Source organism: Sceloporus undulatus, chromosome 1, assembly GCF_019175285.1.
Source record: "Sceloporus undulatus isolate JIND9_A2432 ecotype Alabama chromosome 1, SceUnd_v1.1, whole genome shotgun sequence".
Taxonomy (NCBI): Eukaryota; Metazoa; Chordata; class Lepidosauria; order Squamata; family Phrynosomatidae; genus Sceloporus; species Sceloporus undulatus.
In genome coordinates this window covers 86,475,104-86,489,811 of record NC_056522.1, presented here as the reverse complement: position 1 = coordinate 86,489,811, position 14,708 = coordinate 86,475,104, and the positions used below count along the sequence as shown (strand labels likewise).

Sequence of the window (14,708 nt, the reverse complement as noted above, 5' to 3'; positions counted from 1 at the left end):
GGCAGCCCCACCACTTTCCCCACCCCTCTGGGAAGGCAGGGGCCGGCCCAGAGGGGCATGGAAAGGCTAGCGCTGGCAGCCCCAGTGCTTTCCCTGCCTCTCTGGAAAGGCAGGGGCTGGCCCAGAGGGCCGGGGAAGGAGCGCGGCGGCAGCAATCGGCAGCAGGGTCGGCCTGGGGCCGTAAGTTGCCGACCCCTGCTTTAGTGAGTAGAAGTGGCAGCATGCTCCAGGATGGGCATCTCTAGGTATATGAACAGACTTTTAATAATCTGTGACAACAAAATACAGACAGATGGGGAGACACATTGATCAGACTACAGTGGGACCTTGTTATCTGCAGGGATTTGTCTCCCCTCCCCAACAGACACTGAAAAATGCAGGACCTCAAGTCCCATTCTCCCTAATGGCACCATGACATGCATGTGTCCACGGATGGTTAAATCTGCTGATGGCAAGTCCATGGATAAGGAGTCCCCACTGTATTTTGTCAGGTTGAATATCGATTTAATGGCCCTGGTTTCTGTCCTCTCAGAATCTGTTCTACCACCATGCCTGGTAAATTATATACAGTACCTAATACCCAACTTCCACAATCCTAGTAGCACTGTGCCTCCATTCTTTTATCAGAGTGTGAGCAAGAATGGGAAAAAATGTATGTGATTCCTAAGAAGAGTAGTGCTTGATTAGACCGACAGTCCATCTCGTCCAGTGTTTTGTTCATATTGTGACTATAGATGCCTATGGAAATCCCCAAGCAGAACAGAACAGAAGTGCTGTGGCAAAGCTTTGTTCCCTTGACCATGCTTTCCAGCAACTAATATACAGAGACACAATGCTTCTTGTACTGGGGAAAATATACATCTGTCATGACAAGCACCGCTGACAGCCATAGTCTCCATGAATCTGTCTAGTTTGCTGTTTGTCATCCCTTCATCTTGTGTCAACAAATTCCATTATATTGATTCCATGCATGAAGAAATACTTTCTTTTCTTTCTGCTGCATTTGTCACCATTCAGCTTGAATAGAGGGCTGAATTCTGATTTCTTTTCTACACATTTTATTTTCTGCATTATGATAATGAGATGAAATTAGTGCAGCAACTAAGTACACAGTGATTATTGTTTTATATCCAAAGACTATATCCATTTTTAATACATCCAAGCTAGAACAGTGTTGCAAATACATAGCCAGCCTCCTTGACAGTAAGCGCAATGGGATTTAACTTCTCAGGAAGCATTCATATTATCCATCTTTCTTTAAACTGTGAATTGCTTCTACTTTATGCATTTGATTTATATTGCCTAGTTGGGTATAACAATAAGTAAGATTGTGCTCAACTACTGTGGTCTCTAGTCGAAGGCACTGTGTCAGACAGCTTTTCCATTCAATTTGCAGTTTTTGTACAGTCAATTAAAATAATCTGAGGAGAGCCCAAGTCCTGAAATCTGAGCAACAAATATGCCTGGAATTCTTTTGCAAGCATCTCTTTTAATGTTTTTGGCAGGCTAACATGTTGCAGAACAATCTAAAACCTACAAGACAGTGATGAAAACTATATAGTCCTCTCTCTTTGAAATGATTGATCTTGCATAAAGAAAGCTTAATATTTAATTATCTAAAACGTAACAGGCCAACACTTGGTGGAGTGACCTATCACAAGTACACCAATAGTGGAGGAGAGTGGAAGAAACATATGTTAGGTGCCATTGATGTCCCTAGTGTTGGTGCCACCCAGTGTGGGAGCATGAGGCTGCTGCCACCCAACCAAATGCTCACCCAGAGTTGCCAGGGAGGAGTGGTCATAGAATCATAGAATAGAGTTGGAAGAGACCACAAGGGCCATCCAGTCCAACCCCCTGCCATGCAGGAAATCACAATCAAAGCATCCGCAACAGATGGCCATCCAGCCTCTGTTTGAAGACCTCTAAGGAAGGAGACTCCACTACACTCTGAGGGAGTGTGTTCCACTGTCGAACAGCCCTTACTGTAAGGAAGTTTCTCCTATTGTTGAGGTGGAATCTCTTTTCCTGTAGTTTGCATCCATTGTTCCATGTTCTAGTCTCTGGAGCAGCAGAAAACAAGCTTTCCCCCTCTTCAACATGACATCCCTTCAAATATTTAAACAGAGCTATCATATCACCTCTTAACCTTCTCTTCTCCAGGCTAAACATCCCCAGCTCCCTAATTTGTTCCTCATAGGGCATGGTTTCCAGACCCTTCACCATTTTAGTTGCCCTCCTTTGGACACGCTCCAGTTCTCAATGTCCTTTTTGAATTGTGGTGCCCAGAACTGGACACAATATTCCAGGTGTGGTCTGACCAAAGCAGAATACAGTGGCACTATTACTTCCCTTGATCTAGACACTATACCTTTATTGATGCAGCCTAAAATTGCATTGGCCTTTTTAACTTCCGCATCGTACTGTTGACTCATGTTCAACTTATGGTCTACTTGCACTCCCAGATCCCTTTCACACGTAGTGTTGTTCAGCCAGGTGTCCCCTATCCTATATCTGTGCATTTCATTTTTCTGCTCTAAGTGCAGTACCTTACATTTCTCTGTGTTGAATTTCATTTTGTTAGCTTTGGCCCAGTTTTCTAGTCTGTTCAGGTCATTTTGAATCTTGATCCTGTTCTCTGGGTTATTAGCTACTCCTCCTAATTTGGTGTCATCTGCAAATTTGATAAGTATGCCCCCATTTTTGTAATCCAATTCATCTAACTAGCTGGTCATTTTATAAAAAAAAAGTCAGTCAAGTGAGGCTTTGAAGAAGGGTGCATGTGCACATGCTCCTCCTTACTTGGTGCCTTGACAGGATCAGGCAAGCCAGCCAAGGCACTGGGGAAGCTGGGTGTGTGTGTGTGTGTGTGTGTGTGTGTGTGTGTGTGTGTGTGTATATATATATATATATATATATATATATATATATATATATATGCATGCATTCATGCTTACTCCTCCTTCTCTGGCACCTTGACCAGCTTGGGGAAGCTAGCCAAGGCACCAGGGAAGCTCGGAGAGAGTATGCACTCAGGCGAGCAAGCCAAACAATGTAGAAGGAGGGGCGAGCTTGAGCAAGCCTCCCTTCCCAGTTGCTTCAGTTCACTCAGCACCAGGGCAGTGGGGAAGGAGGGATGAGCATCCACTTGTCCCTTCTTTTCGACCGACTTGGCTCCCTGGAGAACCATGGCAGCAAAGACGAAGTGGCCCCAGCAGCACGACACACACACACACACACACACACACACACTGCAATGGGAGGCAGGACCAACCGGGTGTCAACCCTCCTCTGAGGTGTCCCTTGGTGTGGTCTGAACACACACACACCACAGTGATGCCAGTGGTAGGTGAGACCAATTTTTGAAAAGTATTTTCTGTGAAATCAGTGTAGACTTCCTTAAAACAACGGAAAATGTACGTTGGTAGTGTTCATGTATATACTGATGGTGCTGTATTTATAAAGATGCTGTTTTTATGAGAAGTTAGCAACAAACTAATATTATTTCCTAAGCATTATTTCATAAGAAGTGAATATTTGCATTTCATATTTGGATGTGCTAACATTCGAAGGTGATGATTTCTGTGTTTTACTAATGGTAGCAGCACCTCCTCCAGCCAAGCACAAGTTAAGAGTATTACCAACCAGTTTCTGAGAACTACATATTATCATGCTCTTCTCTGATGACAGCTCTTACTCAGATATAAGAGCCAAGCCTTAAAGCACTGCTGCTTTGACTTACTGTCCCATGTACCTCCAGGCTTTATGATTCTGTTTTGAGAAACTGGCTTGTTGATTCTCAAGCCCCATAACAAAAGTGGCATATATTGTGCATTGCTAGAAAACTAATAATAGGATGAAAATTGCAAGAAGCACCATATATTCATATTTGGTGTTTGTATATGTATGGGGTAGACCAGAAAGCAAAAAAGTGACTCTGCTTTTCCCCAACCCCAATTTAATTTGGTCATTTATATTTAGTGTAACTTGGACATTACTCATGATTTATGATAGCCTTTAGGGCTGAAAGACGGGGTATAAATGCCATAAATAAATAATCATACTGGGGTCTTATTCCTAACAAAAAACATATCTCTGTCCTGGGTTGCTATTTGGAGACTTCATTTTCTATTTTTTTAATCTATATGTGTGTGTGCTTTTTTCAGATGGAGTTAATTAAAAATATAAGTACTGCTGAACAGCCCTATTTATTCACTAGACATGTGCATTTCCTCAATTTCTCAAGGTAAGCCTCATTTTGGAATATTTTATCTAATGAGTTGAAATTAACAGATAATGGATTTGTAGAAACTTATCATTTTGAGCTGGCCACTGCTGTGTGTGATTGAGAGAGAGAGAGAGAGAGAGGCAGAACCTAGTGGACAGGGCAGCAGAGCTGACTTTTACTTAACCATTCCCTTCTTATTTTTTTTCATTGTGTGCCTTCAAATCATTTTGTTTCTGACATTAATATAAGCCTATAACAGGATTTTTTTTTTTAACAAGATTTATTGAGAGAACCTTTTCCTTCCTCTGAGGCTGAAAGACTGTGACTCACCCAGGATAAGCAGTGGGTTTCCATGGCTTAGTAGGGATTTGGATCCTGGTCTCCTGGCATCGTAGTCCAGCCCTCAGACCAGTACATCATATTGCTTCTTCTAGTTAGACAACAGCACTATGGGAAAAGAACACAATTGATTCTGTCTTTATCTTGTAGTAATTCTCTATCTGTGTATGTATGCATCTTCCCCACAAGGAAGTGTTTTCTGGACCATTGAAGATGTGAAATACATAGCGCTGTCTTCCATCTCCATATGGTTGAGGAAGTTTGGGTAGGACTGGAGAAGCCTGGCATTAGTTAGCAATGTGTTCTACAAAATTTACAGTACCCATGTTCTGTTTTTGTTTTCAATAATCTGTATACAGTTCATGCATTGTTATAGCAGTTACTTGGGTCTATAATTTTCCAGCTGAAAACTGTGTATTACATTGTGTAAAAATTACAGTATACTATTGCTAGAATTCCATTGGATTTATATTCTCTTTTGCAAAAGTAATTTTATATTGCAAAGCATTTGCTATTACCTCTCCTTGTCCACTTTTAAAATACAAATTCTTGAGATAGGGCACTTCAGATTGTAATTAACCCTGTTGACATAGTAGTTAAATGCCTGCGCTGCAGCCACTCACTCACAAACTACAAGGTTGTGAGTTCTATACCAGCCAGGGGCTTAGGCGCGACTCAGGCTTGCATCCTTCCGAGGTCTCTAAAATGACTACTCAGCTTCTTGGGGGCAATTAGCTTACACATTGTAAACCTCTTAAGGAGTGCTTAAGTGCACTGATAAGTGGTATAGAAATGTACTTGCTGTTGCTAATTATATATGCATGTGATGCTAAAATTCAAAGAATTAAGTGGTTTTAAAAAAACAACTAAAAACCAATGTGAGGAGTAATTTTAACTGGTACATGTCAATAAAGAGGGCCCTCACTTGTCTAAGGTGATGCTAGAAGGAATGGTAGTGCACAAAAATATCTATCATTAACAAGACCTGCTTGCTTCAGTAGTGATACATTTCATTTATGGAAGGCAAGGGATCTCTCCACTCAGACAAATTTTTAATTTTGTAGGATAAGGAGAGGGGATGTATGGCCTATATTTTAACAAACACTTCTATAAATTGTATGCTTATAAAGCAAAACACTTGTTTAAATTGTACACTTATAATTATTCCATGATGGTTACAAATCTCATAGATCAGGGTGATGCTGTGAATACAGTGTGAGACTTTTCAGAAGGTGTCAAAATACAGTTGTCGCTTCCAATTTGTGGGGATCCATTTTGTACCCACCCACCCCCAAATCAGGAAAATCACCAATATTGGAGACCCATTGATTACAATGGGGACGTGCTCCTATGTGCAGCACTGTGCGCACACCTTAGACATATGCACCATCATGTCCTTCCTGGCTTGCCGTCTGTGAAAGACTGAGGGACATGAATGGGAAGACCATGAATTGGGAGGGAAACTGTACTCTTGTTTTAATTGTCTCTGGTCCAATCCACACTGCAGAAATAATCCAGTTTCTAGGGTTGCCATAATTCTCTACCACAAACCGGGACAAAATGTAGGACAAAATTTAGACCCAAATGCAGGACAATTGTAGGATAAAATTTAGCCCAAAATGTAGGACCTTTAAGGCTCTCAATTTTTCTTAAATGTCCTACATTTTGGGCTAAATTTTATCCTACCATTGTCCTGCATTTTGGTCTAAATTCTGTCCTACATTTTGTCCCAGTTTGTAGTAGAGAATTATGGCAACCGTAAGTTTGAAACGACTTAAACTGTCCAAGCTCGATGCTAGGGAATTCTGGGAACTGTAGTTTTGTGAGACTTTTAGCCATCTTTGTCAGAGCGCTCTGGTGCCATAATAAACTGCAGTTCCCAGAATTCCCTGACACTGAGCCAGGGCAGTTAAAGTGGTATCAAACAAATATTTCTGCAGTGTGGATTGGGCCTCTTTTAAAGTTATTTTAAGGACTGTTTTTAGATTTTTTAAAAAAAGTTATGAAAGAGTACTGTATTTGAATTTGTTTACAAAGTTTTATTGTCAGTACTGTTTTAAATGTTTTTACTTGTTATGCATTGCCTCAAGGAGCCTGGTAGGCTGGAAGATTATATATACAGTGGATCCTTGTTATACGCTGGGGTTTGGCTCCAAGATCCCCCGTGTATAACAAAATCCGTGTATGCTCAAGTCCCATTAAGTATAATGACATAGCAAAATGATGTCCCTAATAAAAAATGGAACATCAAGGTAAATTTATACTTTTTTGGAACATTTTCAAACCGTGTATGCTTAAATCCGTGTATAAAAAATCCGTGTATAAGAAGGGCCGACTGTAAATTCAATCAATCAATCAAGATCTTTCCAAGCTGGTATATAACTCCAGTTAAAATCAATGTGATATACAAAACTGGACAAAAAGAATTATTGGAAATGTGAAATAGCCATAGGATCATGATTTCATCTTTGGTCGGACTGTCCTTATGCAAAAAAAATAATAAAAAAAGTACTAGAAAGACACACATAAGTATAATTTTGGGAGCAAAGTTCCAAATGCTTCCAGAAATATACGTACTAAATATGGTAAACAAAGCTTCTAACATAACAATAAGAAGGAAGTGAAGACAGTTTTTGTACATGGCCTCAATGGCAAGAATAGCATAAGCACAGAAATAGAAAGAGAAGGTAGTCCCAGATATAGACACATAGCTTTTAAAAATGCTAGAAGTAATCAAAATTAATTAATTAACACAAGCAATAAATGGAAAACTTATGGAAAATATAGAAAAAGTCTGGGATTTTTTTACAAATATTTTGCAGAAGAAAGTAGAAAGTAACATCCAAAGAGAACAAAATCCAGACTTAAGCTTAAAATTATGAATAACAAACAGACAAAAAGGAAAATATCAAATAAAACGTCTTCACTTAGACAATAAACCTTTCATTTTGGTTTTGCCACCTCTGAAATAAAAAAAAGTGTGAATAATAGACTGAAACCACTAAAATTAACTGACAAGATTACAGAAAGTCATAATAGTAAGATAGAAGACACACAATTCAGAGAACATCAAGGAAGTCAAAATAGAACAGGACAAAAGAAAAAAATTGTAAAAATAAGTATCTTTATTTTGTTTGCTTGGGACAAAAAAATGTATATAACATTTTTGATTCTTGTAATATTATAATGTACCTGTTACTGAACTTCCTTAGAATAAAGACAAATATTAAAAAAAATTAAAAATCAATCAAGGTCTTTCTTCCACGATATTCTTGCAGACAAGCTAGTAAAATGTGGGATGGACAGTGCTACAGTTACGTCCATTTGCTGCTGATTAATGGACCAGATTCAAAGGGTGTGAGCCAGTGTTTTCTCATTCTGGGGAAAAGTGACAAGTACAGAGCCAGTCAGTTCTGTTCTTGGCTTAGTATTGTTTAACCACTTTGTAAACAATTTAGATGGAGGATAAGATGAAGGATCATCAAAGTTGCAGATAACTTTAAATTGGGAGGGAATTATGCTAGTTGCAGTGCAAAAGATCAGAGGTGTCAAAGATCCTCCACTCTGGTTTAGGTTGTGCATTTGTTTTTTCAATTTGTTTTTTTCAACTTAATAGTCCAACAGTTCATTCTGGAACAACACTTTCAAATTCCCATATTTTATATTTTTCTTCTTCTGTTCCTCACATACTTTGGGTGGCCTATTTTGTTTGAGAAATGGTGTTTATACAAAATTGTCCATTTTACTTTTTAGAATGTAATTATATATTAGGTATCAATGTGGACAGGGCCGGCCCATCCATATAGGTGAGCTAGGTAGTCGCCTAGGGGCAGCAAACAGTAGGGGGTGCTTGGGCTGCGGGGTGGCAAGGGAGCTGGCAAGGCCAGAGAGACAGAGTGAGTGTGTGTGTGTGTGTGTGTGTGTGTGTGTGTCCAGAGCCGGGCAGAATGATCCCCCAGGGCCAGCTGTCTGGGCGCTGCTCACGGGAGCAGGGAGGCGGAGCTGCTTGTTGGAGCAGTCCTTTTCTTCCTCCTCTTCTTCTTCCTCCCCTCTTCCCTCTTGGTGTGCCTTCCTGTCTGCACCCATGCTGGAGAGATAACCTGGTTTGGCACCACTTTCACTCTTTCTTAGCTCTAGGCTATGGAATTCTGGGAGCTGGGCCCACAACAAACACCAACTCCCAGAATGCCATAGCCTTGAGCCAGGATGCTTAAAAGCATTGCCAAACCAGGTGATTTCTCTAGTGCAGATGCAGCCTCAGTTTCTTAATGTGGTGCGCACGTGCGCACACCTCCTGAAAGTTGGAGTTTGTTGTGGGCCTGGGCCCCACAACTTACTCCAACTCCCAGAATTCCATAGCCTTGAGCCAGACAAAGAGTGAAAGCGGTGCCGAACCGGGTTATTTCTTAGGATGTGGATGCAGCCTAAGTCTCTCTCTCTCTGACACACATGCGTGTGCTCCTCTGCCCCAAGTCCTGGGAGTTGGAGTTTGTTGCTGGCCAGCTGGGCCCTTCTTATTTCTCTTCCTCGTCTTCTTCCTCCTCTCTTCCTCCTCCTCCTCCTCTTCTTTATCTTCTTTCTCCTCCTCTCCTCCTTTTCTTCTTTCTCCTCCTCTTCTTCTTATTCTCTTCCTCCTCCTCCTCCTTTCCCCCTCTCTCCTCCTCCTCCTCTGTTGTTGTTGTTGTTGATATTGTGTGCCTTCAACTCCTTTCCAACTTATGGCTACCCTAAAGAGTTTTCTTGGCAACTTTCTTCAGGGGGGGTGTTGCCTTTCCCTTTCCCTGAGAGGCTAAGAGAGTGTGACTTGCCCAAAGTCACCCAGTGAGTTTCCTTGGCAGAGCTGGGATTTGAACCCTCGTCTCCATAGTTCTAGTCCAATACTCAGGCCACTAAACCATGCTGGACTCTCCACTGCATTGAAAGGTACAGTACTCAGTTCTTATTTATTGTTGTGTACCTTCAAGTTGTTTTCCACCTTATGGAGACCCTAAAGCAAACCTATCCTGTGGTTTGCTTGGCAAGATTTGTTCAGAGGAGGTTTGCCATGGCTTTCCGCTGAAGAGGCTGAGAGAGTGTGACTTGCTTGAGGACACCCAAAAGGCAGGGAAGCGAACCATTGTCTCCAGAGTCCTAGACCAACACACAAATCCACACAAAGCTACATCCCAACTTTCTATCCAGGAACAATGTCAGAATGACCTCCATTTTGAGCATGACTGAGAAACATCAATTTATATTTTGGCTTTTAGTTGGTTGTGTCCTCCATTTTTCTTGAACATTCAACAGTGTGTCCTACATTTTGAGGGGCTACAGGGGGTGCCAAAATAATTTTCGCCTAGGGTGGCCTAATACCTAGAGCCGGCCCTGAATGTGGATGGCTCATTTCAGAAAAGCAAAAACAAAGCCATAAAAGTTCCTTTCCCACAGAGCTTGCAACTTCACCTTCAACTGTGGGGAGTTAAGTGGGAAATGAAAACTTAATAGAGAGAGGGAAATAGGACTGTTGGAGAGATCAAAATCTTTCAGCAAAAGAAATATTATTTTTTTTTAATGGAAAATTCCTCAGACATGTGAATGGCCAGAGGTGACTCAGCAACAGATGTTCTTTAGCAATCATATTCTCCATTCTGCTGTCATTCTTTGATTAACAGTAGAAGAATTATTTTATCTGAGGACTGTATTGATTGGTCTGAGATAACTGAGAAATAACTTAGAAGCTCTATAGCTGTTAGTGTAGAGAATGACAAAGGTAGGGAATTGATTTGCATGTTTTCCAATCTTGTTTTGCCTTTAATACCTCTAGCAATAGCTTTAGCAGAAAATATTTTCTTATATATTGGAAGCTGGAAAAACCAATATTTTAAACAACCTTAAGCATTTTAAAGGACATGTTGAATGCCACTGGAAACTATGCCCTATGAGGAATGACTTAGGGAACTGGGGATGTTTAGCCTGGAGAATAGAAGGTTAAGAGGTGATATGATAGCCCTGTTTAAATATGTGAAGGGATGTCATATTGAGGAGGGAGCCAGCTTGTTTTCTGCTGCTCCAGAGACTAGGACTTGGAGCAATGGATGCAAGTTCCAGGAAAAGAGATTCCACCTCCACATTAGGAGGAACTTAATGACAGTAAGGGCTATTTGACAGTGGAACAAACTCCCTCAGAGTGTAGTGGAGTCTCCCTCCTTGGAGGTCTTTAAGCAGAGGCTGGATGACCATCTGTCGAGGATGCTTGGATTGAGATTTCCAGCATGGCAGGGGGTTGGATTGGATGGCCCTTGTGGTCTCTTCCAACTATGATTCTAGGATTCTATGGATCACTTTTCAATAGACCAGAAGGCTTAAAGGCTGAAAGACACTTCTGCTTCAGTTAGCAAAATATTGACTATAAAACAGGGAGAATATTCTTAAGGGACAGGGGAAGAAATATATTTTGTATTCTCATCTTTTATTAAGGACTTTTTCCTGCTTATGGGCCTAAACAAGGAGATGATTAGAGTGTTTGCAACTGGGGTATGACACATGTGCAATATAACTTTAGAAAGTTGAGAGGGCACTGGTCTCAACTTTCCTCAGCTGTGTAATTTTTTCCAAAAAAATTTAGTATCTTGAAGGGAGGAAGAGCACAGTAAATACTTCATAGCTTAAGCAATTGCTTTAGTTGCAATGTTATGAGAATGTAAACAAGGGAGGGGTAGAAGTGCCTACAGGACAATCAGTATGTGTCATAAATAAGTGATGTGTTGTTCTGGAAAGATGTTGAGAATTTCAGTTATTACTAATTGTAGATGAAATTCTGCACTCCTTGATGTCATTGGAAAGCTTGCCACTGACTACACTAAATCCAGAACGGCAATGTGTTGCTGTAATCTTTCCCATTATCAGCCAATCTTTCACTGCAACTCTTATTTTTACAAAAGTTTTGGTCATATTTTTGTTTTCCTCCTCTACATTTTTTCACCAGATGTTAGAAGGGTAGAAATATGGTACTTCTATCAGCAGAAGACCACAAATGAATTCCATCAACATTCAATCAATAGATGGCAATAGATACATTAGTTAACAGTATATGTTTGGAAGAAGAAAGGTGTTAATTATATTATTGTTTGTAAGGATATTCTACTAGTTTAATTCTATTTTAATGCTCACTTTTCTTTGTTTTTTAATTGTATTGTTCTTTTAATTTATAAGCTGTTCCAGCTTTTGGAGGAAAGCAGGATGCATTATTATTATTATTATTATTATTATTATTATTTCCTCTCTTTTGCTGTCAGATAAGATCATCCCCAAATGGCCTTAGAAAAGTGAGAGGCAAGCAGAACTGGCTCTTGGTTTGCAGGAGCCTTGGGCCAGATATGGACTCTGCTGCTTGTTGAAAAGCCATGACAGGCTTATCTAGCAAACATGCTACAAGCTGTTCTGGGTGGATGGGGTCCACCATTTTCCATATTCTTCAGTGTCCTGGAGAGTGGATTTTGGGGGAATTTAAAAGACAACAGTTTCCCAATACTGTATGAATTGCCAGGCAGGAAAAATGGATATGTTAGTGATGGCTAGGCAACTTCAAATTTGGGTGAAACAGATAATCTAAATTCATTTCAGTCAGATTTCACTCTGTTGGTTGGAACAGATACAGCCTTGGTTACCTTGACAGATTACATGCTCAAGGGCAATGTTTTTTTTAACCTGTGGTACACAGACCCCTCACATACATTCCACAAAGGTTTAAAGGCTGCTCAGCCTACCTCCTCACTCAGTGGAACAGCCATATGACAGGAGCCAAGGCAAAGGTTGGTTGGTTGGCTGGGCCTGTGTGTTGTCTGTCATGGGCACTCTACTGCAAGGAGAAGGTGGGCTGAGTAGCTTAGTGACAACAGAGCTGACAGCCAGCCAGGCTTTGCCCCTCCCCGCATCTTTCTCCGCTCCCTTCCAACCAAAAGCAGTACACTGTCCTATCAGAAGCATATCAAACCCCCTCCCCCTTTTTTGCCTTCATCAGGAGTGGAGAAGACCGTGGTGGGACAAGTGAAGGAAGGAGGGAAAGAAATAGCAGGTGTGCAAGCAGCCAACCAACCAACCAAAAGAGTCTGGTGCTTTTCAGCACTAATGTCAGCTAACACTGACTTATTCAGAGTTAACTGGGACATTTACACATGACTCAATTCTCCACCACCACCTGTCCAACCAGCATCCTCTTCACCCCTCTCTGACTCCTTTCCTACCAGTAGCCCCATACCTCCTTTTCTTGCCTTGGTACCATAATGATTCTGCCTCACACCAAGGCCACCTCTGTCTCTTTTCTACTTTCCAGTTCATTTCAGATCCCATCAAAACATTCTGAGGGATATGATAGAATCATAGAATCACAGAATCTTAGAGCTGGAAGGGGCTGCAAGAGGAGCAGAGATACTGATTTTCATTTGCGCAAGTACCTTTTTGGACAGTGCTTTGTGATAAAATTAATTTAAAAAATAATATTTTTTATTTCTATCCCGCTTTTTGCCAAGCAATCAAAGCAGTGTACAACAAGTTAAAATACAACCATATATACATAGTACCCCCCTTAAAACAAGATTAAACAGTATAAGATTAAAAACTACATATTAAAAACCAACTAATCCAAAAAATAATCATCATGGGCAGAGTTCACTAGGTGGGAAGTCTTATTCGTGGCCGAGTATTTTATTCCAGGAAGGCCTGCCAGAAGAGATCTGTCTTAATGGCTTTTTAAAAGCTCTCTAGATTGGTAATTTGACGGATCTCATCCGGCAGGCCATTCCATTAATTGGGAGTAGCTGCAGAAAATGTCCTCTGGGAGGTTGCCGTCAACCTGGTCTTTAAGGGTTGTAATAAATTCCTCCCAGAGGACCTGAGTGTACGGGGCGGATTGTATGGAAGCAGGCGATCCCTTAGATAGATTGGGCCCAAGCCATGTAGGGCTTTAAAGGTGATAACCAACACCTTGTACTGTGCCTGGAAACTGATAGGCAGCCAGTGGAGTGACTTCAATATTGGTGTTATATGGTCACTCCTTGCTGTTCCTGTGACTAACCTGGCTGCCATATTTTGTACCAGCTGGAGTTTCCGGACTAGGCACAAGGGTAGCCCCATGTAGAGCACATTGCAAAAATCAAGTCTTGAGGTTATCAGCACATGTACTACAGTTTCAAGGTCACCCTGTTCTAGGAAAGAGCACAGCTAGCGTATCAGCCGAAGCTGATAACAGGCGCTCTTGACCGTCGCATTCACCTGATTCCTCATCTGAAGCGACGGGTCAAGAAGCACCCCCAGACTGTGAACATAGTCTTTCAAGAAGAGCGTGAGCCCCTCTAGGACTGGAGGTTGCAGCCCAATACCTGGTTTGGGGGCCCTACCTAAGTACCTCCGTTTTGTCTGGATTCAACTTGAGCTTGTTTTCCCTCATCCAATCCATTACTGCCTGAAGACACTGGTTGAGGGGAGAGATGCCATCTGTCATTGTCGCTGATGACCGGGACATGGAGAAATATTTTTGGATGTCATCAGCATACCGATGACACCCAGTGCCATATCCACGGATGATTTCTCCCAGCGGCTTCATATAGATGTTAAATAGCATCGGGGACAGGATGGCGCCTTGAGGGACACCACAATTAAGCTCTGTTTTCGAAAAGCGACTGTCCCCAAGCATCACCCTCTGGAACCTGCCCAAGAGGAAGGAGCGGAACCACTGCAATGCAGTGCCTCCAATTCCTAACTCTCTCAGGTGTTCCAGAAGGATATCATGGTCTACTGTATCGAATGCTGCTGGGAGGTCTAGCAGCACCAACAGGGTCACGCTCCCTCTATTGATGGCTAGACGAAGGTCATCAGTTAAAGCAACCATGGCAGTCTCCACCCCATCACCACTTCTGAGGAACAGTGTTCAATCCACTCCATCCTGAGATTAAACAGCAACATCCAAGCCCAGCCAGCCAGCCTTTGCCTTGGCTCCTGTCATTTGGCTGCTCTGCCACAGCTAAGCTCAGCCTGCCTCCTCCCAGATGTGGAGCATCTATTTGACAGAAGGCAAGGCTGGCTGGCTGGCCGGCTGGCTGGGCCTGTATGTTGCCATTATTATTATTATTATTATTATTATTATTATTATTATTATTATTATTAT

At 41.5% G+C, this 14,708-nt stretch overlaps 1 protein-coding gene across 1 annotated transcript in view; it reads left to right on the top strand.

Annotated features, from left to right (window-relative positions):
- The window catches only part of UST (uronyl 2-sulfotransferase), a 194,007-nt gene that overhangs the window by 97,472 nt on the left and 81,827 nt on the right, over nt 1-14,708 (top strand). The window contains exon 4 of the mRNA XM_042445999.1: nt 4,167-4,246. Coding sequence (XP_042301933.1) covers nt 4,167-4,246 — 80 coding nt within the window. The remainder of the gene's footprint in view (nt 1-4,166; nt 4,247-14,708) is intronic.